Below are 23,431 nucleotides of genomic sequence, written 5' to 3' on the forward strand. Positions count from 1 at the left end.
TATATCCACAACATATAAAAATATAGGTAAGTATTAATAAGCAATTAATGTCCTATTAATCAATACTATGTTATTCAATTACACTATTTAATGTTATTATTAGCCAACTAACATTTTAAGTGTTTTGTACAAGTTAAAATGTATGTCGATAAATATAGATAAACATAGATAAACATAGATAAACATATAAAAGGGAAAGTAAACAAATAAAAGATACTTTTAAAGGATCAAAAATAGATTTTTGAGGATTTTTTTAATGCTCCAAAACAACAAAAAAGCCGTTTTTTGCCCCAAAACAGGTTAAAAATAGTAGGTTTCTTCTGACGGAAGCTTTGAGATCACTGGGGGAAAACCACATGAAAACGTGATAAAACTTTATTAAAACTCAGTATATATATTAAAAGTTCACTATAAGAATTTGTTTTAAATTTAAAAAATAGGGAAATGGGGATGTTGGGTAAAAAAAGATAATTCTGGTGATTTTTTCTGAAAAAAATGGAATTTGAGTGTTTCGGGGAAAAATAGGGGAAAATGAGCTTTGACTGTGAATAACAAATAAGATTAAAGGGGGCTTTCTGAATAATATATAAAAAAGGGATTTTTTTAAAAGGGGGGATTTTGAAGAAAAGCCAAAAGGGAAATAAGCAATTGGGATTTTAAAAATTAAAACAGAGTGAATGAGGTTTTTTTCTTTAAAGATACCCCAAACCTAAAACAGAGTTCAAGAGAGCTTTGCTTCCCCTAATAAATAAATTTTTTAAAAAATTTTTAAAAAGGAATAAACAAGAAAATATTAAGGGAATAAAAGAGTTTTTCTTTAAAACACTACAAAAAATTGGGTTGATAAGAGGTTTTCATGAAAATTAGAAAAAGGTCAGGAAAATAAGGAATAAAAGGTTATTTTTTCCCTAAAGAACCAACTTTTTTTATTAAAATAGAGCAAATAAAAGGACTTTTTTCATTAAAAAACTTTTCAAAATAGACCTTTTTTTCCTGAAAAAAACCCACAATTCCAACATATAGATCTTGGGTTTTTTTCCTGGAAAAACACTAAAACTGATCATGTTAGCTCCAAAACAAACAACAAACCAACAAAAAACCACAAACAAAACAACAACAACAAAAACCAACAAAAAACTAACAAAAACCCAACAAAAAACCCAACAAAAAAACCCAACAAAAAAAACCCAACAAAAAAAACCCAACAAAAAAAACCCAACAAAAAAAACCCAACAAAAAAACCCAACAAAAAAAACCCAACAAAAAAAACCCAACAAAAAACACCCAACAAAAAAAACCCAACAAAAAAAACCCAACAAAAAAAAACCCAACAAAAAAAACCCAACAAAAAAAACCAACAAAAAAAACCAACAAAAAAAAACCAACAAAAAAACCAACAACTACAAAAAAGTAACCCCAAATAACCAGGATAAGTGCACTTTTTTTTCAATGAAAATGAGGAAAAAGGGGATTTTTCCATGAAAATTAATGGGGGGTTCATGAGAAAAAAAAACCACAAAAAACGATTCTAAAGGCTTTTGTATTAAAAAACCCAATATTTTTAAAGGGGTTTTTTTGGTTAAAATTAATAAATCTGCAGCTGAGAGTTTGTTGGAGAAAATGCAAAATGAGGGAAGAAGGGAATTTTTGGGCAAAAAAAGCCCAGGGATTCAGGATTTCATTTTCTGTGCTAAAAAGCCTGGAAATAAGTACAAAATCCAGGAAATCTGGGGATTTTGTGTGGAAAACCAGGATTTTGCTTACCACAGAAGGGAAGGAGGAGCCACCAGATCCCATCCTGTGCCATCACTGTGAAAAACACCCAAGATCACTAAAAATTTCTATTTTATCAGAAAAACCCATGTGAGCCCTGAGGTGTCTCCAGAACCCTCAAATAACCCCCAAATTACCCCCAAATGCCTTTCATTACCCCAAAGTGCCTTTTTTCACCCCATGGAAACCTCTTGGGGTTTATTTTGGACCCCACTGCTCCCAAATCCACCCCAAAACTTTCCAAACTCTACAAACTTTGTCCAAAATTCCCCAAATTTGGGTCAAAATGGGGGTTTTTTTCACAAATTCCCCCATTTTGGATCAAAGTATTTTCCCCCCAATCCCCCCAGTGTGGGTCAAAATGGAATTAAACAGCTGAAGCAACCATCCCTCCCCCCATCCTCCCCCCCACCTTGAGGCCACGTCAGAGTCCCCACCTCTATCAGATTCACTCCAAAACCAGATGAATTTAAACCCAAATCACCTAGATTTGTGTCAAAATGGGGTTAAAATGCTGGCACAGCCCTCCTGACAACCCCTCCCTTTGATGCCACCTCGACACCCCATTTCCACCAAATCCACACTGAAACTTTATGGAAAGGGTGAATTTTGCCCCAGATCCCCTCAGTTTGGGTCAAAATGGGGGGTTTTTTGCCCAACATCCCCCAAATTTGGATCAAAATGGGGCTCAACATCCAGGACAACCCTTCACTCACCTTGTCCCACTCAAACCCTCCCAAATGCTCAATTTGCCCACAAACAGGGGGAAATAAACCACCAAAATTTGGGCATGATGAGGGGAAAAAACCTGAAATTTGGGGGAAAGTGCACAAAAAGGGAAAACCCCTGAGATTTGGGGGGAAAATGGGGGGGAAAAAAAAAAAAGAAATTTGGACACAAAAAGTGTTTAAAATCCAACATTTGGAAAGAAAAAGGGTTAAAATCATGAAGCTTGTAGGAGAAAAGAGGGCAAAAGACACAAAACTGGGGAGGGGAAAAGAGTAAAAAATCTGAAATCTGGGCAGAAAAAATCCTCAATTTCTGTCCATCCCCAAACAATGAGGAAAACCAGGAAAAAACAGGGAATGAAGCGTCCCCAGTCATCCCCCACTCACCAGCCCCTCAGCTCCTGAATTCCCAGAACTCTGCAGACGCAGAGTGTTTGTCCCAAAATCACTCTTTTTATACCTAAATGGGCCTCGGCTACAGCCTCCTGGCATGGCTTCCTGGGGGCGGATTTGGGCCCAAACCTGCAGATTTGGGCAGATTCAGCAGAATTTCAGGATGGGAGGAGAGGCTGGGGGCATGACCCACAGTTCCCGAGAATTTGGGAACTGGCAGCTGGATCCTGTCACTGATGGGACGTGACGGGAGTGGAACCCACAGGGATGTCACGGCAGGTGTGAGTGCCACAGGAATGTCGTGACAGGTGGGGTACCCTGGGTGATCCTGCCAAATTCCCTGAACTCCCAGAATCGCTGCCCCCATGGCACCCTCTGGCCCCATGATCCCGGGGGAAGGACAGACCCAAATCCGGATGTTTTTTACCCAACATTAATGATCCGAGACCCAGAGGGGAATTCCGGGGAATGGGAAATTCTGGCCCAAGTGCCTGAAAAAGCTGAAGAAAACCAGCTGGAGCCAGGAGAGATGATGGAAAACAGGGAATTAAAGGGCTTCTGCCTTAAAATGAAGACATAAAAATGAGGAACCCCTGAACCCCACAGAGATCCACAAAAATGCCCAGAGACAGGGACCCCCCAAACCCAGCCAGGGACCCCAAAAGTCACATAGGGATGCCCCAAAACTACCCAGGCATACTCTCAGCCCTCTCAACCCCCAAACCACAAGGTCCCTGCAGAGAGATGGGGGTCCCCGGGGGTGCTGGGGGTCCCTGGAAGGGTTTTGGGGTTCCTGATAAATGACACGGAGAAGAGAAATTTTCAGTTCCCCTGAAGGTGCTGGATGGAGCTTAAAGACTAACTGCAAAAAAGATGAAAGGATGTAAAGGTATGCACACAGGATCACAAGCATAGCTGGAACCAGTGGAGAAAATAGTTAATGAGGAATACAGTGGGGTTTTGGCAAGTTATGTAACAAGAAGCAACTGCGCATGGCCACAGAAAAAGTTCAAGGAAAGGTCACCTGTAATATGGAAGCATTCAGTGAATATGACCACCAGAGACCCCTTCGTGGTTCCTCCAGGACCATACCCTGTTGTAGTTGCACCGCACACATCAGATTAAAGGAGAAATCCCTCAGTGTGTCCTGCGCGGATAAAGAATGCCTGCTTTCTAATGCTGCAAATTGTGTTAGAAAGTTTCTTTTCCAACCAATTTTGGTATGATTCCCTTGGACAGGCTTACGGATGTAAGGGGAGCTGAGAGAGTCCTGTCGGTGCTTGGGGGTCCCTGGGAGGGTTTGGGGTTTCTAGAGGAGATGTGGGGGGTCTGTGGGGGAGACTGGGGGTCTCTGTCAGCGGGATCCCAGCTCTCTGCCACTTTCAGAGAGGGGCTCCCCACCGAGGACCTCTCAAACCACATGGGGACCCCTTCGACCCTCCTGGACCGCCAAATCCTCTCTAGGACGCCCACAACCACACCAGTCGCCGTCCCCCCCAAACCCTCTCCTGGGGATCCCCAACAACCTCCCCGGGACCCTCAAAACCATCTCAGTGAGCCCCAAACCTCCCTGGGCATCCCTCTGTGCCCCTGACCCGCACACCCCTCCAGGGTTCCCCCCATTTATACTCCAGGGACTCCCTCAGTCCCTCCAGAGCCCCCAAACCCCTCCAGGGAATCCCCACATCCTCTCCAGGAACCCCAAAGCCCTCTCAGGGACCCCACCCCTCCCCCGCCGCGCTCGGCGCCGCCGCTTCCCGCCTTCCCCTTCCCCCGCCTCCCATTGGCCGCAGCGCCCGCCCGTCCCCGTCCTCAACCAATCAGCGCCCGAGCTCGGAGCGCTGGGGCGGAGCCAAGCGAGAGCGCGCGCGATGGAGCGGGTGAGGCCTGAGGGGTCCGGAGGGGACCGAGGCGGGGACGTGGGGGATCCCGGGGGGGAATTTGGGGGGTTCGAGGGGGCCCCGCGTCACTCCCCGCATCCCCCCCGCAGACGCTCAGTCTGGAGCAGCGAACGGAGCGGCTGGTGCAAAGGAGGTGGGAGAGCAGCCCGGCCTCGAGTGCCCCTCGAGATCCCCAAGTGCGCCCAGGTGACCCTGGGGACCCCAATCTGCTCCCTCGTTCCCTAAGTGTTGCCCCGGACTCCAAGGGCTACCCAGACCCCCTAATACCGCCCCAGACCCCCTAAGTGCCTCCCAGTTCCCTCCCCTGCCCCACGTGATCCCCAAGAGTGCCCCGGTGACCCCCAACTACCCCACCCGATCCCAAGCGATGCCCCAGGCCCCCCATTCTGCCCGTAAGTGCGCCCCTGCAGCCCCTGAAATGCCGTCCGGGACCACCAGCCCCGCGGGGGCCAGTGCAGGGCCAGCATTTCGGGGGTCCTCCCTCCTCCCCCAACCCTCTCCGCCCCCTCCAGCCAGGCCCTGCTCAGCACCCGCCCCCGCGGGCCAGAAAGGGCGAAGCCTCCGTTTGGCTCCGCCCCCTCCAGATCCACCCTCGGCGATCCCCTCGTCCAGTGGCGCTTGAGGCGGTGCCAAAGGGAGGAGCCGGCGCTGGACGCGCCCTCGGCGGGCAGGGCCCTGCCGGGCTCTGCCGCTCCCCAGGGCGCCCTGCAGGGGGTGCCACGGGGGAGGTCACATGACCCCCCCGGGGCCCTGCAGGGGGCCGTGCCCTGGGGGCCACGTGATCCCCCCGGGGGTCACTGGCCAATCAGGAGGCACCTCTGCAAGCCCCTGCGCCAGGGGGCGCCTTCAGCGCAGGCCGGCTCCCAGGAGTCCTTGCGGCGGGAGCCCTGTTGGAGGCCGCCCGGCTCCCGCGGGGCCCTCTGGGCAACGGGGAGCGGCCCTCTGGGTGCTCGGCAGGGGGCGCTGCACTCACAGTCACGTGACTCCCGCGAGGCCCTGTGGCCAGTCGGCCGCAGCTGCTGGGCATCTCTGCACCAGGGGGCGCCACCCTGTGGGAAGCCAGAGTCCCATGAACCTTTGCGGCAGGAGCCGTGTTGGGGGTCACCTGACTGCCTCGAGGCTCTGCGGTGTGCGCCACATTTGCGGCCACGTGACTCCCAGGATGCCCTGCGGCCCGCAAGGGAGGCGCTTCCCGAGCCCCTGCGCCGGGGGGGGGGGCCGAGCTTGCGGTCACGTGAGCCCCGTGCGGCGCCGCAGCCAATCAGGAGCAGCGCCCGCGATGCCCTGCAGGGGGCGCCGCTGCAGCAGTCGCTGGGTGAGAGCGGAGGAGCCCTCGCGGGCCAGGGGGCGTTTGTGGGTGGGGGTCACCTGGGGGCCACGGGGATACTTCTTGGGATTGCAGGGCACTTGTAGGCCAGGGCAGTCACTTGTGGGGCTGGGGGGGGGGGGCAGTTCTGGGTCAGGGGTACATTTGAGGGGCTGGGGGGACACTTGTGGGCATGGGGGTCGCTTGAGGGACTGAGGCACCACTTATGGGTTGGGGAGGCACTTCTGGGTCAGGAAGTCACTTGTGGGGCTGGGGGAACACTTGTGGTACTGCCACCCCCTGTGACACGTAGGCCCCCCAGGCTGTTTGGAGGACCCCCTCCTCTGGATGCTGCGATGCCACCGCCGAGCCATAAGGGGACGGCTTCGGTAGGATGCTCCCATCCCCAAGTTTTAGGGGTCTGCCCCTGCGCCTCCGCCAGGTCCCCCTAACCCCCCATTTGTTCTCCCTTCTCCCCCCAGGGCCATCGAGACCCTCCTGGAACCCCCACCAGGGCGCCTCCAACCCATGGTGGGTTCAATAAAGCAATGGCACCCCAAAATTGCACCAGGGAGGTGGGCAGACCCCCAAAATCCCCTCCCTTTCCTCCCCCACCTTTGGCGTTGCCCCCAATCCCCTCTCCCCCCATATGGCCCCAAGAGCATTTGGGGGATTCTGGGGGCTCAAAAGAGGGTGTTGGTGGGGTGCTGGACGTCTCTAGGGGGTCCAGGAGGGTGTGTGCGGTGTTTGCAGAGGCTCTGAGGCTGCCCAAAGGGGTTTGGAGGTGTATGGAGAGCGCCGGAAATCGGGAGTGGTTGGGAGGGGCACTGGGTGTCTATAGGGGGTCCAGAAGAGCTGTATGGGGTTGGGGGATGTCTGTGGAAGTTGTTGGGGGTCCAGGAAGGAGTTTGGGGGGACCCTTGGGCTTTGGGGGGGTGGGGAGGGGGGGAGTCTTTAACTGTCTTGGGGTCTGTGGGATGTTTTGGGAGGCCCAGGAAAGGGTTGGGGGCTTTGTGGGGACGAGGGGCGGACATTGTGGCGTCTGGGGGGGTTGCTGGGCGTATCGGGCAGGGGAACCCCCAAACCCGTGTGGGGCGGCTCACCTGGCTTCTTCACCTTCACGGCCAACGTGGCGCCGGGGGGTTCTGGTGTCCCCCTGCCCCCGAGGGGGCTGTGGGGGGTCATGGGGGGCGTCAGAAACAGCCCCCAAATCCCTCGGGCCCTGCCGCCTTCCATTGGCCGTCGCGCCCGCCCGTCCTCGCTCTGAGCCAATCGGCGCCCGAGAACGCGGCGTTGGGGGCGGTGCCCCGGTTCCGCGCCAGTTTACTCACTTCCCGGACTACAAGTCCCGAAATGCCTCGGGGCGCCGTAACGCGCCTGTAGAGCCGGGACTGCGGCTCCCGTCATGCTCCGCGGTTCCCGTCATGCTCCGCGGCCCCCGAGAGCCCGGTCAGGGCCGGGAGTGCCCCCAAGTGCTTCCCTGAGCCGTAAGTGTCCCCAGGGCCCCACAAGTAGCCCAGATGTCCCCCTCCTGATCCTCAAGTGCCCTCCGCGATCCCTAGGTCTGCCCGCCCCCGGTCCCTTACTGGTCCCCGGAATGCTCTCTTATATGTCCCCTCGGACCCCCAGGTGCTCTCCACTTGCCTCCCCGACCCCTAAGTGCCCCTCCAGACCCTTAAGTGATCCCGCAAGCACCCCCAACTGCCCTCCAAGGGCCCGTCAAGCGCCCCGGGGAATCGGTGCGATGACAACGATGTGAGAAAGAGCCGGACCCTATCGCAGTATCGGCAACAGTTCAGCCTTTAATTAAAATTTGAATTAAAACTGCAGTTGCCCATGTGGGGGATGGACAAGCCCCCCACCTCTTCGTGCCGCTCCCATGGTCCCTCTTGGAGCCAGGGAAATTGCAGGAAAAGCATTCCTGCGTGTTGCGTACATAAAAAATTTCATGGGAGTCGGGAACAATCTGTGTGGTGAGCTTCCTGGACAGGTGGAGATCAAATCCTGCCACGTGAAGGAGAGGTTGAGAGGACTTTGGGGACCTGCAGTATACATTCTATAGTCCCGCCCCCCAAAACCCCAGAGACCCCCACCATCCCCTACATACTCCCCCAAACTCCCCACTAGACCCCAAATACCCTTGGAGTCCCCTCAAAATACCCCATAGCCCCCCCCCCCACCCCCCCAACACCCTATAAACTGTCAGGGCCCTCCCAAACTCCCTCTAAAACCGCCTGAGGCCCCCTGAAACAACCCGTAGATCTGCCCAAATGCCCAGCACTCCCCCGAGCCCCCCAAAAGGGGCTACCCCAGATGGCCACAGCTAGGCATGGACTGCCTGAGCCAGTTTTTGGGCTGATATGTATGTAGGTAGGGGACAGGATGGAGGGTGAGGGTTTTCACCTGCCAGAGGGCAAGGTTAGATGGGATATTGGGAAGAAATTCCTCCCTGTGAGCGTGGTGACACCCTGGCACAGGGTGCCCAGAGAAGCTGTGGCTGCTCCATCCCTGGAAGTGTCCAAGGCCAGGTTGGACAGGGCTTGGAGCAACTTGGGATGGTGGAAGGTGTCCCTGCCCATGGCAGGGGGTGCATTGAGATGACCTTTGAAGTCCCTTCCAACCCAAACCAGCCTGGCATGCTAAAACTGGTGGAGGTTTGGGGTGGGTGACCTTGGCTGACCCCAGGTGCCCCCCTCACGCTTCAGGAAGAGACAGGAAGAGAAAACCTGATGAAAAAGCTCCTGGGGGAAATGGGTTGGAGGGGTGTCAGTCCCTCAGGAACTGCTCCAGGTCCCTTTCCATGGGGTGAGTCCCTCAGGTGGAGGCACTTGGGGCACAGAGGCAGCATCTGCCTCACTCTGTTCTTCTCCAGGGCTGCAGGGGAATCTCTGCTCTGGCACCTGCAGCACCTCCTCACCTGCGGATCTGCTCGGGGAGGAGAGACAACAGCAGTGAAAGGGACTTGGGACCAAAGGAGGCATCAGCACAGCAAGAAACATTTCCCAAGCTCTAGCTGGTGTCAGGTGAACTCAGACGGGAGATCAGGTGGGTTTGGTTTTAACCAGAAAGTGAATTTAAGAGTAAATCGTGGATTTCCTCCTGTGTCAGGGAATTCTCTGGAACATGGATTTGCTGCTTTAAAATGTTGGTTTACTTTCCATAATTCATCTGGGCTGTGTTATGCAAGAGGTCATTGTTTCACCTTTTATAAATAAAGAGCTGATGGTGATGATGATGATGATGATGATACTTATTTAGGCTCCCTTGCAGCACATCTGCAAGGCAGGGACTTTGCTCTCAAGACTTCAATTATGCAGAATTTACCCTTCCTTTGCTCACAATTTTCCCTCTGCTGAGCTACTCCCAGTGACCATCACCAAATCCCACATGACCAGAGTCTTGATTGCACCAAAATTAAATTAAACTGTGAATGTTATTTTTCTTAAGGATTTTAAGATTTCTAAATCCCCTGTTCTAGAGTGATACGGGTGTGGCAGGCAAGACTTGGAGGGTTTAGAGATAAAAGCAGCATTTTTTGTATGTTTTTTATTAAAAATAAAGTATTTTTACTCAGCCATGGCAGGTTCTCTCCTGGCAGCTGCTGCAGGGTTTTGGGGATGGAATCTGGGGACATCCAGCAGCTCCTCAGACCTCATTTTTCTCTAAGTGTGGATTCTGAAACGGTAAAGGAAAAGTATCAGGAAACTTTAGAAGCTGAGCAAAACTACCCAAAATGTGGCCTGAGGCCCTTGCCTGTGTTTTGGGCAGTTAAAGAATAGTTGCGGTTAAGGGCCTCTGGAGATCAGCCAACAAAATGTCCTGGTCTTGCACAATCTCCTCACCCTGGAATTTTTGGGGTTGGGGAGGTGAAACCTAATTTGTGTCCCTGAAGGGATGGATGGAATTTTGCTCTGGGTTTGAGTTGGGAGGAAACAGAACTGGGAGCATTGGATTGCTCTCAGCTGGTTTTTTTGTCTCCCAGCCCTGTGGGATGTGGCAGGACAAGTGAGGCTCCTCCCTGCCCACCTCTCCCACCACCTGAGTCCTTCCAAAGGGCTGCCAAGGGAGCCTGCACCCACTTCACTCCCCTCATCCATCCAGGAATTGTCTTGTTGTGAAAGGCAATCAGATTAGTTCTGTGATTAAATTTTACGGAGTCCAGTGGGGAACCTTCTTCCTGCCTTCCTCCCTGCTTATCTCATGCTCCTTTTCTTCTATTCTCTGTTGCTCTGTCCTGCTCCCTGTGCCATCGCTCCTCCCTGTGACAGGCAGAATTTCCTTTCCACCAGTTGTCCATATTCCATCATCACTTGTAAGTTGTTCCTGCACAGAATCACAAAATCAGTTAGATTGGAAGAGACTAGTGGGTCATGTGGTCCAACCTCCCTGCTCAGGCAGAATCATCCTGGGGCACATGGCACAGGATTGTGTCCAGACCTACAGTCCCCTGTAGATCCAGATGAGGTTCAGTATGCACAAACCATGTGGTGGAAGTTCTACTGAGCTGCCATCGCCATATACCAACTCATTGGCAGTGATGTTGTGGAAAGGAGAACAAAGAGTAGATAATTTGGTTACCAAACTCTGGCAATGTGAAGAAAGTATCACTTCCACCTATGAACCTGCATCTTGTCTGTGGAAAGGACCTCCAGCAATTTAAAGAAGTGCCCCATGCCCCACCAGTACAGACCAGAGTCTATGGGGAACAAGTGCCTCCTGCCCAAGAGAGAGGAGGCACACCACGAGGTTACCTGTGGTTTTACCTGCCTGACCATGGTGAAGACATGAGGAGGTGGGATGGAAAACCCACCTCTGCCTTGGCAGCACGGGTATGTGAATTGACAGGAAAAATTAACCACCACAGAAAACTCCTCAAGGAAAAATGGCACTCCAGTTTCCAGTGGGCAAGTCCTCAGGCAGAATTGAAGGGCTGATGTTACCTCTGATCCTCCTGAAGGGACCTCCAGGTCATGTTTACAAGCACTGACCAATGAGTACTGTGATCAGAACTAGAGGGGTCCTGGCTCCAGCCAGGTGTGGAAAAAGGACAGCGGGATCTCTTGGACTGTGTGGATCCATGGCCTGGCACAGCAGGGCCCCAGGAGCACAAGGCTTTACTTGACACTGGTGCCATCAAGATATGTAGGGGCAGAATCCATCTCTGTTTCTGGGATGATGGGGGATCCCAACAGGGACTGTACTGGAAGCTGAAGTGCTCCTGACTGGGAATGAAGGGCAAAAACACTCCACTGTGACTGGCCTAGACGCTCTGTGTATCCTTGGCATAGATCACCTCATAGAGGTATTTCAAGGACCCAAAAGGACATCATTGGGCTTTGGGAGAGCTGCTGTGGAATTAGAAGAAATTAAGACAGCTGAATCCCTTGCTTGGTCTTTCAGAGGACCCTTCTGCTGTGGGACTTCTGAGGGTTGAAGAACAGCAGGTACCAATGACCAGCACAAGTGTCCCATTGGCAACATGGCACCAACTGGGACTTCAGGACCCCATTCATGAGATGATCCGTGAACTGGAGGGCTGGGCGTGCTCAGCAGGACTCGCTCGCCCATGCCTGAGTCCAGTGGAGAGTGGACACTGACAGTGGACTGTCATGGCCTGAACAAAGTCACACTGTCACTGAGTACTGCCATGCTGGACATGCTGGAACTTCAGTGTGAGCTGGAGTCCAAGTGCCACCATTGCATTGCCAATGCATTCTTCTCCATTCCTCTGTTAGCAGATTCCCAGCCCTGGGGCCCCTCTTTGGGCCCCCAACCCTGAGGCTGCCCCAGGTGGGGCCTTGGCCTCCCTGTGGCCCCCTGTCCACACAGGTGGGTTTGGTGGCCACCTTGATTAGTGCCACCCTCAGCTCCAGGGGGTCCCTGGTGAGGGGGAGCAGGGGCTGATGGAGCTCTGTGCCCAGTCACAGGGGGAGAATGTCCCACTTTCAGGGGGTGCTCAATCTTACAGGAAGGGTGGTGTCCAGTCCAGTGATGGGTCCCCCAATGCCATGGAAGGAGGGGGTGTGTGTCCCCCAATGCCATGGAAGGAGGGGGTGTGTGTCCCAATCCCATGGAGAGGATTTCAGTTCCAAGAAGGTAAAACAGTTACATGTGGGGGCCTCAAGGCCATTAACTGGAGCAGGGGGGTCCCAATCCCATGCAGAGGGGCCCAGATCCCTGGGTGGGGTCTCATTCCATGAAGGGGGATAGTGTCCTCTGTCCCATTGTCAGGGTCCCAAAAATGAAGGGGAGGAAGTATGCTCTTGCCCCATCCTGTTTGCCACACTGTTGGGGTCCCCCCCTGTATTCAGGGTCTTCCCTCCCTCTATTTTTTTGTCTCCCAGGGGAACACGGGGCCACTAGAGGAATGTCCCAGCTGGCCAGGAAGAGTCCAGGCACCTCCTGCCACAGGGCATGGACATTGGGAGGTGTGGGGGTAGGGTGGAGATGTGGGGGACACACAGGGGACATTGGGAACACATGGGAGACATGAGGACATTGGGGGATACATGAGGGGACAGGTGGGACATGAGGGACACTGGGGACACGTGTGTACATGAGGGAGATGGGGGAACATGGGGACACAGGGTGGCAATGAGGGTACCGTGTCCATGGGGAGGGGCGGTGTTGGAAATTATACAACTTGTAAAATTTTAAATTAACTTTAGTCAGGGGTTTTGTTCGTCTTTGCCCGGGGGAAGGGAATGGAAGTTTCTTTTCAAGAGACTCTTCCCTGGGCAAGGCCTGATGAGCTTGACATCTCAATGGACTGGGAGCTGCCAGAGGATGCACAAGAGATAAGTGACCATTAACAAACATCTTTCCTGATGTGTCAGAGACACCTGGTCTGGGGAAAGGTCAATAAGAGAACAAAGAATGAGGACCTAATTAGCATTGAAGGCAAACTGATCAATAACCAATAGGAAACCAATACTAAGACTGTTACACTAACTGTGTAACTTGGGACCAATGAACAATGAACCAACGAATTTCTCTGGGTTTTTATTGTGTAAGTATGTGAAAAATCTAGTAAAGAGCCACGTGTGATGGAAGGATTTTCTCTGCACAACCCAGGCAATGTGTGGATGAAATTATTTCTGTTGCACATTGTGGCCAGAACAACATCCTGGCCAGAGTAAAGTAATATCTTAATTCTCTAACACTAAAAATGTTTTTGTTTTTCCTGCAGTTTTGGTGACAGCAAGACAGTGCCTCCATGTCCCTCCATATCCCCCCACATCACTTGTGTGTGCTTTTCCCCCAGATGGATTTTGTGGACATCTGCAACCCTCAACTGACCCCCACTGGCCACAGGGAGGCACTGGGAGCTACTGGGACTATGCTGGGAGCAACTGGAAGATACTGGAACCATGGTGGGGGTATTGGGATCACAACTGGGGTAACCAGGATCATACAGGGGACAACTGGAACCATGCTGGGGCGTGACAGGGAGTAAGGGGAATCACACTGGGGGTGAATGGGAGGAACTGGGACCATGCTGGGATCCTAGTGGTATCATACTGGGAATGACTAGGATCATACGGGGAATGACTGGAACCGTACTGGAGGTGATTGGCAGCCACTGAGACCAGGGCCAGAAGGATCCAGGGAACTCCAAGTCTTTGTGCCAAGATGGCCCTGGAACAGATCCCCTGGGGGGAACCCGTGGCACGGACAGGAAAACCAGGGCATTGGGAACAGCCAGGGCTTGGGAAAGGCAGGTCCTGCCTGACTCACCTGATCTCCTGCTGTGCCCAGGTGGCCCTAATGGGTGTTGGACATGTGTGGGTGTGTCTGCCTGAAGCTCAGCAAAGACTTTGGCACTGCCTCTATCTCCCTGCATCTCTTGGAGTACCTGCGGCTCCCGGCTGGGACAGGTGCTTCTCACTGGGAACACCTGGATGGTGGCCAGGCCAAGGAGGGGTGGGAATGGGGTCACAACCAGGTGGGGCTGGGCACTGCTGGGGTTCCCCAGGGCTCAGTGTTGGGGCTGGTCCTGTTCAACATCTTCATCTGTGACCTGGATAAGGGGATTGAGGGCACCCTCAGGACATTCACAGATCAAACCAGCTTGGGTGGAAGTGTGGATCTGCTGGAGGGCAGGAAGCTCTGCAGCGGGATCAGGAAAGGCTGGATCAATGGGCCAAGGATAATGGTGTGAGGGTCAACAAGGCCAAGTGCTGGGTCATGACAACCCCATGGAACGCTCCAGGCTGGGGAAGGAATGGCTTGAGAGCTGCTCATCAGGAAGGAATATGGGGCTGCTGGTTGGCAGCCAGCTGGATTTGAGCCAGCCCAGTTGGGAAGAAGGCCATTGGCACCTGGCCTGTACCAGCCATAGTGTGGTCAGCAGGACCAGGGCAGTGATTAGAGGCCCCACCTCGAGTCCTGTGTCCTGTTCTGGCCCCTCACTGCAAGAGAGACATTGAGAGCCTGAAGCATATCCAGGGAAGGGAATGGAGCTGGGAAGGGGCTGGAGCACCCGGAGCAGCTGAAGGAGCTGGGAAAGGGGCTCAGGCTGGAGCAAAGGAGGCTCAGGGGGGCCCTTCTGGCTCTGCACAACTCCCTGACAGGAGGGGGCAGCCGGGGGGGTCGGGCTCTGCTCCCAGGGAACAGGGACAGGACAAGAGGAAATGGCCTGAAGCTGTGGCAGGGGAGGTTCGGGTTGGACATCAGGAGGAATTTCCTCAAGGAAAGGGTTGTCAGGCATTGGAAGAGGCTGCTCAGGGAGGTGGTCAAGTACCCATCCCTGGAGGTGTTCAAGGAACAACTAGACATGGCACTCAGTGTGATGGTCAAATCATAAAGTGGAAGTTGGCCAGAGGTTGGACTCAGTCTTGGAGGGATTTTCCAGCCTCAGTGATTCAGTGAAATGGGTGTGTGGTGGCCCACTGGGAGGACTGGGAGGAACTGGAAGATCTGGGGGGACAACTGGGATGTCTAGTGTTGGAAACTGGGAGGTTTGATGGTGTCAAATGGGGGGTGTGATGGCCCACTGGGAAAACTGGGGGTAAACTGGGCAGTCTGTAAGGCAATGCCCCCAAGACACCCCAAAGCCCACCTGGGTCACCATGGGTTCACTAACCCCCCAATCTGCTTCTCCTAATGAATTTCATGAACACTTGTAACCCTCAACTGACCCCGACCAGGTACTGGGAAGCACAGGGAGCTACTGGGACCATATTGGGAGCCAACGGAAGACACACTGGAAGCAGATGGAAGATGCTGGAACCATCAGCTGGGGTAACTAGGATCGTACAGGGGACAGCTGGAACCATGCTGGGTTCATACTGGGAGTGTCTGGAACCACACTGGGGCCAACTGGTATCATAGTGGGAGTGACTGGGATCATAGTGGGATCATTCTAGTAGTGACAGGAATTGACTGGGACCATTGGAGGGTGTGACTGTGAGTTGTGATCATACTGGACTCACTACTGGGAGTGACTGGAAAGCACTAGGATCATATTGGGGGGCACTGGAATCATACTGGGATGAAACTGGGATCATTCTAGGAGTAACTGGAACCATGAGATGACCGGGAGCAACGGGAACCATGCTGGGAGTGACTGGGATCACACTGGGACGGTAACTGAGACTACCCTGGGAGCGCCAAGGCGCGTGGTGCCCGGGGCGGGGCCATGCAGATTTATGCTAATGAGAACCATCGAGTCGCGGAGTCCGGCGGCGCAGAGCGGTCGCGGGCAGCGCGAGAGGAAGTGACGTCACGAGCAGCGCGGCGCGGCGGGAGGTTTGAACCGCGCGGCGGCGGCGGCGGGTCCCGGGCGTGACGTCACGGCCGGGGAGCGGGAGGGGGGGGCTTGGGGGGATCCGGGAGTGGCGGGGGGGCCCCGGACACCTGGGTCCGCCCTGACCCCCCCTTCCCCGCCAGCCGGGTCCCCTCCAGCCCCGCCGGACGCCTGGACTTGCCCTGACCCGGCGTTGGGCTCGGCCTCGCCATGCCCCGCCCCAAGCCCACCCCCCGACGGCGCGGCCGCCCCCCAGCCCCCCCATCGCCCCGGCCGCGGGCACGCAGTGAGTGAGGGGTGGGGGACTCCCCTTATAGACACCCGCTATGGACCTCCCACATCGAGCCCCCTTTTAGGCCCCCCCTCCAGAGCACTCCTATGGACCCCACTATAGAACTGCCCTTAGGGACCCTCCCCCCGTTATTCTCCCCCGCCCGCAACCTGTGCCCTATATACCCCTATAGGCCTCCGTCACCTATAGTCACCCCACACTCCCTCTCCCCTATAACCCCCTATACCCTATTCTCTATAACCCCCCCATACTCCCTGTCCCCTATAGCTCCCCTATATCGGCCATCCCCTGTAGCCCCTATAGATCCCCCATACCCCCGATGTCCCCCCAGACCGTGTAGATCCCTTATACCCCCCACAGCTTTCCCCTGTCCCCCCAGCTCCTATAGACCCCCATAGATCCCCTATAGCCCTCTGTGTCCTCACAGGCCCTATAGATCTCCTATACCCCCCATGTTCCCTCAGAGGCCCCCATCTGTGCCCCTCTAGGCCAAATAGATCCCCTAAAGCCCCCACAGACCCCCATCTAATGTCCCCCAGGGCGCCGCCCGGGTCAGCGGGCACTGCAGGAGATCCGCAGGTACCAGAGCAGCACCCGCCTGCTGCTGCGCCCTGGCCCCTTCGCCCGCCTGGTGAGAACCCCCCACATCCCAGAATGAAAACTCCTGCACCTCAAAATCCCTGGACACCCCCATTTCCCCCACAGAACCTTCCCAACATCCCCCATGGGCTCCCCTGGGACCCCACAGATTCTCTCAGATACCCATAAAATCTACTTTGGGACCCCCAAATCCCTCCATGACCCCCCTAAATCCACCCCAGGACCTCCCATTATCTGGGGTCTCCCAAACCCCTCTGGATCCCCTCTCCTGGGATCCCCAAATCCACCCTGGGAGACCCCAGATCAACCCTCTTGGACCCTGCAACCTCTCCCAGAGCCTTCAAACCCGCCCTGGGACCCTTCAGCTCCTCACAGGACTCCCCCAATTACCCACTGGGACCCCTCAAAAAACCCCTTCAAATCCAACCCCCAAATCTGACCTGGGACCCCTGAAATCCAACCTGGAACCCTCCAGTCTCCCCTTGGACCCCGCCCCAAACACCCACTGGGACTGTCCAACCCCCTCCAGACCTACCAGGTTCCCAGAGCCCCGTATCACCCTCTGGGGCCCCTCAGGACCACCCCCTTCCCCCAGGGCCCCCCCTCAACCCTGTTCCAGCCCTCCCTATGTCCTTGTCCCCCCCCCCATCCTCATGACACGGTGGCCCTGTCCTCCCCCAACATCCTTGCATGTCCCCCAATGTCGTTTTGTCCTTCCAGACATCCTTGTGTCCCCCCCACCCTCAGGGGCTGCATGGATTGCATGTTCCCTGTGCCCCTTCCCCCATGCTGGCACTGTCCCCCCTGTCCCATCGGGGTGTCCTCAGGGGAGTGTCCCCATGTTCCCATGCCCAAGGGTGTTCCCAAGATGTTCCCAATGTGGTGCTTCCCCCTGCCCCGCACCTGGGGTCTCCGCAGGGTGTCCCCATCATCCCCAGTCCCCAGGATATCCCCAGGTGTTCCTGTCCCTGGGGTGTCCCCAAAGTGTTGCCAGGGTGACAACAAGGGTGTCCCCAGGTCCTGGGGATGTCCCCAGGACAGTGTCCCCATGTCTCCAGGGTGTTGCCAGGGTGGTGGCCTCAGCCTGGGGTGTCCTCATGTCCCCCATATTCCCTCCATGTTGTCCCCATGTCCCCCCACTCCCTGTGACCCCAATGCCCCCATGTGACCCCCTCCCTGCCCCAGGTGCGGGAGCTCTGCCTGCTCTTCACCCGGGGGGTCGATTACCGCTGGCAGCGCATGGCCCTGCTGGCGTTGCAGGAGGTAGGGGTCGGGGGCCCAGGCGTGGTGGAAGGGGCCACAGAGGGGCTGGAGGAGTCCTCTGGGTGCTGCAGGGTTGTCCAGGGAGCTTAAGGGGGTGGGGAGGGGTCCCAGGGGGCTGTGGGGGATCTCATGGGTGCTGAGAAGGTTTCCATGGGCATTGGGGGAAGGGGTTCTGTGGGTGCTGCAGGAGGGTCTGGGGGTGCTGGGGGTGCCTCTGGGGGGCTGGGGAAGTCCAGGAAGGTCTCTGGATGCTTGGATGGGGCTGAGAGGTTTGCCGGGGGGGTCTGATGTGTGCTGAGGGGGAGTCTAGGAGGGTCTCCATGGGCTGGAGGGACCTATGGGTTCTGGGACAGAGTTCCTTGGATGTTGAGAGGGTCTCTGGGAGACCTCTGGGTGCTGGGGGGGGTCCCTTATCCCCAGGATCTGTTGGGGAATGGGGGTGGGTCACTGGGTGTTGGTCCCCCCTCACACATTTAGAAGCACAGGGTGTTTCAGTCCCCCCAGTCCACCGTGGGTGGGTTTGGAGGGATCCTGCCCTCTGGGAGTGTGTTTTGGGGGGTCGCTGCCCCCGGGGGAGCTGTGGGGGTTGGGGCATGCTGGGGGTTTTGGGGAACCATCTCAGGTTTTGGGATGCAGGCAGCAGAGGCCTTCACTGTGCGGCTGCTGGAGGACGCGTACCTGTGCTCGCTGCACGCCCGCCGAGTCACCCTGTTCCCCAAGGATCTGCAGCTGGCCCGGCGCCTGCGGGGCCTCGAGGGAGGGGGCATCTGAAGAGGGACCCCCTGAACCCCTGTACAGAGACCCACTCCCTGGGACCCTTGTACCAGGACCCCCACCCTGGCGCTCTCTCCTGACAATCTCATGTCCCTAATCTTACTGGGAGCTCCTATGGGACCATCATGCTGGCACCCCCCATGAAGTCCCTCACACTGGGGCCCTGTCCTTACATGCCTAATAAGTTTTGGGATCCCCCTCCCCAAGACCCCCCATGGCGGCCCACTCCACAGACTCCCCCCTATTGGACCCCCACCTCAGGATGCTCAACAACCCCTCCAGGGACCCATCCCAGGGTGGAGGTCCCATTCCTTACTCCAGCACCCGTCAGATTATTAAGGACCCCAACCCATGATCCCCCTGGAACCCCCTCACCAGAATGCCACCCCCAGGGGAACCTACCTGGGACCTCCACCCTATTGGGGACCCTCCCAGTTCTGCCGCACCCCAATAAATGAACTATTAAATTTTTTAACCCCTTAGTGCTGTTGACAGGGAGGATGGAAGGGATTTGGGGGTGAGGCACCCCAGCAGGGGACTCTGGAGGGGAGAAGAACTCACAGGGAGGGGGGCTCTGGGGGTATTTTGGGTGAGGGCATCCCCCCAGGATGGGGACCAGGAAGGTCTTGGAGCCTAAGGGGTCCCATTTATAGTGGTGGGGGGGGGGCGGGGGGTCACCGAGGCGGCAGCGCTTAGGGGGTTCGCTTTATGAGCGGGGTCACGGCTTTTGGGGCAGCGCTTAGGGGTGGTTTGAAAGTGGGTAGGGCTGCCTGCGGGGGGTGGGGCTTAGAGCCCACCATTAACAGCGGAGCAGCCCGTGAGGTTGCACCCACCCATGGGCGGAGTTCTGGGGGTGGGGCTTCAACAGGGTCCCCTCTATGGGACAGGGCTGAGGGGCCCCCTTAGAGGGCTGCAGGGAGCGCGGCTAGCGGGGGCTCTGGGCGCTGCCCGGCTGCTGGTGCCGCTGCTGTTCCCGCTGCTGTTCCCGCTGCTGTTCCCGGTGCCGCTGCTGTTCCCGCTGCCGCTGCTGTTGCCGCTGCTGTTCCCGCTGCCGCTGCTGTTCCCGCTGCTGTTCCCGGTGCCGCTGCCGTTCCCGCTGCCGTTCCCGCTGCTGTTCCCGCTGCTGTTGCCGCTGCTGTTGCCTCCGCTGTTCCCGGTGCCGCTGCTGTTCCCGCTGCTGTTCCCGCTGCCGCTGCTGTTCCCGGTGCCGCTGCTGTTGCCGCTGCTGTTCCCGGTGCCGCTGCTGTTCCCGGTGCCGCTGCTGTTCCCGCTGCTGCCGCTCGCGGCGCTGCTGAGCGGGGACGGGGCCCGCGGGGGCGCTGCACCGGCAGGGGGCGCTGCAGCCCGGCCGGTGCTGCGCCTGAGGGGTGCAGGAAGGACCCCAGAACGGACCCTCCCAGCCCCAGCTCTGCCCTGGAACCCCAAATCCCCCCACTTCCTCATGCCTTGGAGACCCCTCCCGAACTTCAGAACCCTCCACAAACTCACAAAACCTACCCTGGAACCCCAAATCCCCTCAAACCTGCCCATCCTGAAGGATAATAAAAAATTATTTTATAAATACATTAATGGCAAAAGAAAGGGTAAAAACAACCTCAGTTCACTACTGGATGCAAAAGGGAATTTAGTGATTACAGATGAGGAGAAGGCAGAGGTGTTTAACCCCCTTCTTTGCCTCGGTCTTTATCAAAAGGACAGCTTGTCCTCAGGACAACTGTCCTCCTGGGCTGGTAGATGGTGTCAGGGAGCAGGATGGTCCCTGTTATTCAGCAGGAGGCAGTCATAGAACTGCTGAGCCACTTGGGTGTTCATAAATCTATGGGACCGGATGGGATCCATGCCAGGGTGATGAGGGAGCTGGCAGATGAGCTTGCAAAGCCGCTCTCCATCGTTTACCAACAGTCCTGGCTCACTGGTGAGGTTCCAGCTGACTGGAAGCTGGCCAGTGTGACACCCATTTGCAAGAAGGGTAGGAAGGAGATCCTGGGAATTACAGGCCAGTCAGTCTGACCTCGGTACCTGACAAGGTAATGGAACAGTTTATTTTGAGTGCCATCACACAGCACCTACAGAATGGCCGGGAGATCAGACCCAGCCAGCGTGGGTTTAGGAGGGGTAGGTCATGTTCGACCAACCTGATCTCCTTCTATGACCAGGTGACCTGCCTGGTGGGTGCAGGAAAGGCTGTGGACATTGTCTGTTTGGACTTTAGCAAGGCCTTTGGCACTGTCTCCCACAGCATACTCCTGGAAAAGCTGCAGCCCATGGTTTGGACAGGAGCACTCTTTGCTGGGTTAAGAACTGTCTGGATGGCCGGGCCCAGAGAGTGCTGGTGAACGGTGCTGCATCCAGTTGGTGGCCAGTCACCAGTGGTGTCCCTCAGGGGTCTGTGCTGGGCCAGTTTTGTTTAATATTTTCATTGATGATCTGGATGAGGGCATTGAGTCCACCACCAGCAAATCTGCAGATGACACCAAGCTGGGTGCGAGTGTGGATCTGCTGGAGGGTAGGAGGGCTCTGCACAGGGACCTGCACAGGCTGGATGCAGGGCCCAAATCCAACCATGGGAGGTTCAACAAGACCAAGTGCCAGGTCCTGCACTTTGGCCACAACAACCCCTGCAGGGCTACAGGCTGGGGACAGAGTGGCTGGACAGCGGCCAGGCAGAAAGGGACCTGGGGGCACTGATGGACAGCAGGCTGGACATGAGCCAGCAGTGTGCCCACGTGGCCAAGAAGGCCAATGGCAGCTGGCCTGGATCAGGAAGGGAGTGGCCAGCAGGACCAGGGCAGGGATTCTTCCCCTGTGCTGGGCACTGGTGAGGCCACACCTCAAGCGCTGTGTCCAGTTCTGGGCCCCCAATTTAGGAAGGACACTGAGGGGCTGGAGCGTGTCCAGAGAAGGGCAACAAGGCTGGTGAGGGGCTTGGAACACAAGTGCTGTGAGGAGCGGCTGAGGGAGCTGGGGTTGTTTATCCTGGAGGAGAGGAGGCTCAGAGGTGACCTTATCACTCTCTACAACTTCCTGAAAGGTGGTTGTAGTCAGGTTGGGGTTGGTCTCTTTTTCCAGGCAATAACTGATAGCACAAGAAGACACAGTCTGGAGCTGCGCCAAGGGAAATATAGGTTGGATATTAGGAAGAAGTTTTTAACTGAAAGAGTGATAAAGTTCTGGAATCATCTGCCCGGGGAGGTGGTGGAGTCACTATCCCTGGATGTGTTTAAAAAAAGACTGGATGTGGCACTCAGTGCCATGGTTTAGTTGAGGTGGTGTTAGGGCATGGGTTGGACTCGGTGAACTTGAAGGTCTCTTCCAACCCGGTGATTCTGTGTGATTCTGTGATCCCTGCCATCCCTGGGGTACCCTCTGAGCCCTCCAAACCTCAGGGACCCCAAATATCCTTCCTAAAATCCCTGCCCAACCCCCCCCCACACACACCTTGTTTGGGATATCCCCAGCTTTGGGGTCCCCTCAGCCCTTTTTTCCCCAGATGTGCTGGTGCTGAGCTTGGTAGGGAATACTTTTGTTACTGAACCTTCAAAGAAAGTTAACAACTCAAATTGTGGATGGGATGGAAAATTGCTTTGACTAAAGCCCACTCTAACAACCCTATTAGCAGCAGTACATCTGATGATGAGGAAATCACATTACGACCCCTAATTAAAGATGAAACCTTTGATGATGGTCAGGGTCTGCAAACTGTTACTAAAACAGTGTGGTACACAGCAGCCAAGACAGCAAAGTTCCAGGAAAAGTATAGCAGACTTTCATGGGAATCAGAAACTGGATATGTTTAGAGAGTATCTCTGGCAGGGCTTGATTGAATCATTTGTCAGAGGCAGAGGCCCAAGGCTTCTGGGGGCCAGAAGTATTTTTAGTGGTGGGTGACCAGAGAAAACTGTGGTCTTTAACTCAGAGTGCTGCCTGTTGGGTAGGAGGTTGGATCTATCAGAGAGGGGTGATTTGCTTAGGATTGAGACCCAACCATAGATCATGGGACAGAGAGTGTACAGAAAGCAGCATGATGCAACTGATGCAACAGAAAGCAACTGATGAATGACAGATGTTCCAGGACAGCCCTCACCTACGTCACTGGTTATCCAAGTATGTGGCTCCCATAGTTAGAGGTTTGCTGGATGTGATAAAACACTGTGGCAGAATTACAGGATTGCTTGAGGCAAGTATTAACCCCGCAGAGAGGAAGGCAAGGGAAAAGACCCTTAATGTGGGGAGAGAGATCTTAGGGGCTAATTAGCTATGGCAGAAGGATGGGTTTCACTGAACGACTAGTAAACAGAACAACAATCAGGAGATTGGAATCGCAGCAAGGAAGTGGACTGCCCAAAAGGGAGCAGCAAGGTCCCAGTGTCCAATGGAGTGTGTTTGTGAGCAAAAGGCTTGCAGAAAGGAATTTCTCAGAAAGTGATAAATTATCCAGTGCTGTTCTGGAGAATGTAGTACAGTGCCTGGGGAAAAGGAAAGTTGCACTCCCTTTCCACAGGCAGGATAAAGATGTTGATGTGGGAGCTGGAGATCCTGAGAGACCTATCATTACTATGGCCCCATTGTTAATTGGAGTCTTAGAGACAACTTTCGCCATCCTCAGTAAGTGAGCTGGGGATTGGTGGCTGCAAACATTTAAGGAGGCTCACC

General features: G+C 55.0%; 2 protein-coding genes across 3 annotated transcripts in view; one reads left to right on the forward strand and one right to left on the reverse strand.

The window, feature by feature from the left end:
• LOC309585519 (IgGFc-binding protein-like) overlaps nucleotides 1-7,321 on the reverse strand; it is a gene marked incomplete at its 3' end in the record, with an annotated part of 25,867 nt that extends 18,546 nt beyond the window's left edge. The window contains exons 1-5 of the mRNA XM_082303500.1: nucleotides 7,205-7,321; nucleotides 5,769-5,844; nucleotides 3,919-4,041; nucleotides 2,962-3,023; nucleotides 1,765-1,809 (exon numbers count right to left, since the gene is read on the reverse strand). Coding sequence (XP_082159626.1) covers nucleotides 1,765-1,809; nucleotides 2,962-3,023; nucleotides 3,919-3,935 — 124 coding nt within the window. The remainder of the gene's footprint in view (nucleotides 1-1,764; nucleotides 1,810-2,961; nucleotides 3,024-3,918; nucleotides 4,042-5,768; nucleotides 5,845-7,204) is intronic.
• On the forward strand, nucleotides 6,334-19,167 carry CENPA (centromere protein A). Of its 2 annotated transcripts, XM_082303498.1 has the most exons (11): nucleotides 6,334-6,490; nucleotides 6,584-6,632; nucleotides 8,974-9,146; nucleotides 13,366-13,474; nucleotides 13,860-13,978; nucleotides 15,251-15,344; nucleotides 15,616-15,851; nucleotides 15,993-16,135; nucleotides 16,681-16,772; nucleotides 17,927-18,004; nucleotides 18,641-19,167. In XM_082303498.1, exons 8-11 carry the CDS (start codon nucleotides 16,060-16,062, stop codon nucleotides 18,773-18,775), a joined length of 381 nt encoding a protein of 126 aa, XP_082159624.1. In that variant the 5' UTR covers nucleotides 6,334-6,490; nucleotides 6,584-6,632; nucleotides 8,974-9,146; nucleotides 13,366-13,474; nucleotides 13,860-13,978; nucleotides 15,251-15,344; nucleotides 15,616-15,851; nucleotides 15,993-16,059; the 3' UTR covers nucleotides 18,776-19,167. The 2 variants fall into 2 exon arrangements, with proteins under 2 accessions (XP_082159624.1, XP_082159625.1); XM_082303499.1 differs by having other exon boundaries at nucleotides 15,616-16,135.
• Nucleotides 19,168-23,431: the final 4,264 nt, after the last annotated feature.

The sequence above is a fragment of the Coloeus monedula genome (genome assembly GCF_965178545.1).
Source record: "Coloeus monedula genome assembly, contig: HAP1_SCAFFOLD_17, whole genome shotgun sequence".
Classification (NCBI taxonomy): domain Eukaryota; kingdom Metazoa; phylum Chordata; class Aves; order Passeriformes; family Corvidae; genus Coloeus; species Coloeus monedula.